General features: G+C 36.8%; 1 protein-coding gene across 1 annotated transcript; it reads left to right on the top strand.

Annotated features, from left to right (window-relative positions):
* Positions 1-1,633, top strand: LOC104736959. The gene is made up of 3 exons (XM_010457048.2): positions 1-179; positions 778-857; positions 945-1,633. Exons 2-3 carry the CDS (start codon positions 783-785, stop codon positions 1,509-1,511), a joined length of 642 nt encoding a protein of 213 aa, XP_010455350.1. The 5' UTR covers positions 1-179; positions 778-782; the 3' UTR covers positions 1,512-1,633.

Genomic DNA, 5,106 nt, shown 5'->3' with positions numbered 1-5,106 from the left:
GCGACTTCAAATTTTTTTTTTTTTTTTTTGTGTGTTTGTGCCTCATCTCTCAAACGAACGATGGTTGGAGGTTCCTGTTTCTGAATCCACAGTTTCAGAGTTCGTGAAACTTTTGACTCGGTTACACATCTTCTTGACTCAGTGATTCGGATTCTCAGGTGACCGAGTTTGCACTAAAGGTACCACCTTTCTCTATACCTTGTCGACTAATTTTCCCAATCTGTAGTTTCCTATGAATTAGATTCTCGAATTCGATTAGGGTTACACGAAATTTGGGATTTTTATTATTACATAGGGCCTTCTTGAATTGGTTTAGGACAAGTGAGTAGAGTTTTGCTTTTGTCTTAGATTAAATAAAATTGAGAAGAATATCCATTATGATTCTGTTCATCAAATCTCTCTGCTTTGGATCGAAGTTGTGGTTATTTAGATGAGATGAGCTAGAAAAACCAAGCTTAGGCTTCTTCTGCTTCTGCTCCTGCCAAGATCAATTAGCAAATTCACACACGGTTTTGTCCTTAGGTTTATGATATTCTCGTATTGGTATTGGTTGTTCAATGCCCATTTGTGATTCAGGACACTATTACTTATTTAGTATTAGCTTCACTATTCTTGATGGGTATGAATGTATTTATATCTAAGTGATTCTTGCTCAAATTCAGAATGAGTCATGGATCTAGAGATGAATATGCAATAGTCTTGTTTGCTAATTGATACAAGTAATTTCTGATTTTGTCTACATTATTTATAGTTACTAATTGATTTGCTGATAAACAGGAGATATGCTAGGAAACTCTTTAGCTTCACCTTTGGCAACATTGTGTTCGGCGAAATGCGTCCGTCACTCTTCTGTATATGTAACATATTCGCTGACCAAAACTTTATACACTAATGGTCTTTTTTGAAATCTCATGGTACATAATACATTGCTTTTTGTTTTGCAGTCTGATCTTGTAACATACAATAATGTTTTACCATTGAGCCTGAACTCGTCGTATCATGGTGTTATTGGAGGAAAAAGGACATGTCTTGTTTCACGAAACAAATGGGTAGTGTTTTGTTCAACAACACAAGTGGAAACCTCTAAGGAAGAAGATCCAAAGACATGGGAAGAATGCAAAGAAGCTCTTTCTTGTTTTGATTTCAGTATAGAGGAGAAAGACAAGATACTAGGAAAAGCGTTTGGTCATATCCACTCGCCGTACTGGACTGAAGAGCGAGCGAAAGAGAATCCAAAGGTGGAAACTTTGAATCAAATACTTGAGTTTCTTAGGAGTCTTGGTTTATCAGACGAAGATCTGCATAAGGTGATGAAGAAGTTCCCGGAAGTACTCGGTTGCAGCTTAGAAGAGGAGATGAAACCAAACATTGGGATTTTGGAAAACCAATGGGGGATTTCGGGTAAGCAACTAAAGAACCTGTTGCTTCGGAATCCGAAAGTGTTGGGATACAATGTGGATTGTAAAGGAGATTGTATTGCTCAATGCACTCGGTGTTGGGTTCGGTTTTAGTGTTTCAAACTGAGTGATCGTTGATATTGTTGTACCTATTTGAGTGTTGTTTAGCTTAGAATTAGAGCAAAACCAAATTTGTATCAGCGACTTAAATAAAGAATCATTTGATCTTCGTTTAAGTGAATAATTGTTATTACTTTTTTAACTAAAAAATCGAATCATATACATATTTGATAAGAGTCGGGTGATTCAACGTGGAACACACATGCCTCGTGTAGTACCATACGCGTGTAAAAAGGAGAACGCGTGATTCGTATGATGTGTGTTTAAAAATTGGAGAGTTTTACTATTTAGCTGCCACCAAATCTTGTTATTCTGTACTGGACATTACCATTTTAATTAATGAGATGGTCATTGCCACTAGGTACCATGCGGACTCTACTTTGCTGGCATGTTCATATCCTTCCAGGTCATCTTCTACTCGTGGAAGCACACACAAGTACACTTACATCTCCAAACACTTGTCTTCTTCATTCAGACCATATTTTAAATTCGATTATACCATACTATATACGCAGAGAAGGCCATACTAATTGTAGTTAATCATATCATTAAAATATAGCATGAGTTTAACATCAAAATATTGAACTAAAAAATCTTATTAAGAAAAAGAAGCTAATTTTATATCAAAAGATTTTAAAGACTCATGAGTCTTGGGACATTATTAGCCTATTAGCTCAAAAAACCATGACCATATATAGTGTTGTTCATTATCGTATGTTGCTCACACAAAGACAACTACGACCATCCAACTCATACATGGATTAGTAGTTATAGATTTCAGTGATATAAAAATACAAAAGTTTTAAATAATAAAATAATAATTTATTATTTCGTCGGTTTTTCATCGGTAAGTTACCGACAGACTTTATCCGTCGGAAAATCGTCACTTTTTCCGACGGATATAGTCCGTCGGAAAATATGTCCGTTTTACATTTTTCGAATTACCGACGGATTTCCGACGACCCAAAGTATCCGTTCTTATAGTCGTTTTATGACCGTTGCAGTTTCAAAATTTACCGACGGATTACTGACGGAAACCATTCTATATAAACAAATCGCTTTGTCTCATGTTCTCACTCATTTTTTCAAAAAAAAACGTACGTAAAATGTCTTCTTCTTCTTATTTTCGATCGTGGATGGACGGACCGATGCTCGATCCAGAATCAAATTTATTGAATGATGAGTATGCTCGTGGTGTTGGTGAATTTATGGAATTGGCTTGTCAACAACCGATCGCTCTAAAAACCCGTAAGTTGAAATGTCCATGTTCGATTTGTCAGAATTCTCACAATATTAGGATTGATTTAGTATGGGGTCATCTTTATTCCAATGGTTTTATGCCGGGTTACAAGATTTGGTTTCTCCATGGTGAAAGACCAGAGTACAATAGTTCTAGCGAACCATATATTGTTGATAGAGTAGAGGAACCTAGAACAGAAGTAGATTATGGTGTGGGTTCTCTTGAGATGGTGAATGATGCATATAGGGAAAATATGCAATCGATGGGTCAAAATGTTGATAGTTTAGAGGAGCCTAATGCAGAGGCACACAAGTTTTTTTCTATGTTGGACGCAGCTAAGCAGCCGTTATACGGAGGTTGTAGGGACGGTCATTCCGCTTTGTCATCTGCAAGCAGATTGATGACCATAAAGACGGACTATAATTTGGCTGAGGAATGTGTGGATGCGATAACTGATTTTGTGAAAGACATTTTGCCGGAAGATAATCATTTTCCAGGTACATATTACGAGATTCAGAAATTGGTCGCCGGTCTTGGTTTGCCTTATCAAATGATAGATGTATGCGAAGATAATTGCATGATCTATTGGAGAGAAGACGAAGATAGGACAAGGTGTCGATTTTGTCAAAAACCAAGATATCAGGATAGAATCGGTAGGGTTCCAGTTCCATATAAGAGGATGTGGTATTTACCGATCACGGAAAGGTTGAAGCGATTATATCAATCTGAGCGTACGACAGGTCCAATGAGATGGCACGCAGAACATAGATCAAACGGAGAGATTAGCATCCTTCAGATGCGGAAGCATGGAGGCATTTCCAATCTGTGTATCCGGATTTTGCGTATGAGCGACGAAACGTGTACCTAGGATTATCTACAGATGGTTTCAACCCATTTGGAAAGCATGGAAGACAATATTCGTTGTGGCCAGTAATTGTAACACCTTATAACTTACCATCATCTTTGTGCATGCGTCGAGAGTTTCTTTTCCTTTTGATTTTGGTTCCCGGTCCAAATCATCCAAAGAGGTCTCTTGATGTGTTTCTCCAACCGTTGATATATGAGTTGAAAATGTTATGGGATCATGGTGCTACAACATATGATGTATCAACCAAGCAGAATTTCCAGATGCGTGCAACACTTATGTGGACGATAAGTGACTTTCCAGCTTATGGGATGCTATCTGGATGGACAACTCATGGAAGATTAGCGTGTCCATATTGTCAAGATAACAAAGATGCGTTCCAGTTGAGGCATGGACGTAAAACGAGTTGGTTTGATTGCCATAGAAGATTTCAACCAGCTCGTCACCCTTACCGGCGTTCGTGGATAAACCCAAGAGGAAGACCGACTTGGTGATTGGTATGATCCTTACATCGATCGTGGTGTTAGAGTTGACCGATTTGGTGTTACGTCCGTTAACATAAGACGTAGATTGGTGAAATATGATCCGTTCATCCTTGCATCACAGGCAGACCAAGTAACTATTACATTATCCGTTTATTAAATAATTATTTAATAAATTTAGTTAACATAATTATTAACATAACATTATTTGTAACAGGTTTGCTACATTCGCTATCCTCGCGTTTCTAATGCTCCTGATACTTGGGTAACAGTTACGCAAATAAACCCGAGGAAGAATATACAGAGTTGCCGATCATGATCCTTTGCAACCTAGTGGAATTGGCTACATGGCCCCAGTTGAGCATTCTTTTGATGTTGACCTCGTGCTTGACTTCACCCAGTACACAGATGATAGAGTCGACTCTGAATCAGAAGATGAAATTGGAGAATTTGACGAAGATGATTCAGACTCAGCTTCTACCGACTACTCTTCTAATTCAGAATAGATTTTTTTAATTATTAACAATTGTAACTTTGAAGTACATGCGTAATAAAAATAAATATTTGCTTTCAAAATTTTTGCTTTCAAAATTTTTTAGTAATAAATAAATATTTGCTTTCAAAATTTTTAGTAAAATAAATAAATGTAATTAACTTAATAATTAAAAAAATCAATTAAAAAAATGGTAAATTCCGTCGGTAATTCGGTCGGTAAAACAAATCCATCGGTAATCCGTCAGAAATTACCGACGGGTTACCGACGGATATCTAACTTTCGTCGGGTTAGTAAAATTTTGGTCGGTTTTCCTTGTGCTGTCGGTAATCCGTCGGTTTTTACCGACGGATACTGACAGATTTCCGATGGAGTTTTGTAAAACCTCTAATTTTTGTTCTATAACGCACATATTTAGTAAGAGATGTATAAAGTATGAAGTTTCAATGACTATATAATCTTCTTTTAAACTAAAATCTTCAAAATTTGTGTTTTAAAAAAATGAATAT

The sequence above is a fragment of the Camelina sativa genome, chromosome 13 (genome assembly GCF_000633955.1).
Source record: "Camelina sativa cultivar DH55 chromosome 13, Cs, whole genome shotgun sequence".
Taxonomy (NCBI): domain Eukaryota; kingdom Viridiplantae; phylum Streptophyta; class Magnoliopsida; order Brassicales; family Brassicaceae; genus Camelina; species Camelina sativa.
This window is presented reverse-complemented; position numbering and strand designations above follow the sequence as displayed.

Coding starts and splice junctions, on each gene's coding strand:
- LOC104736959 (XM_010457048.2), top strand. CDS start 783: ATGCTAGGAAACTCTTTAGCTTCACCTTTGGCAACATTGTGTTCGGCG. Junction 858..944: donor TCCGTCACTCTTCTGTATAT/GTAACATATTCG, acceptor TTTGTTTTGCAG/TCTGATCTTGTAACATACAA.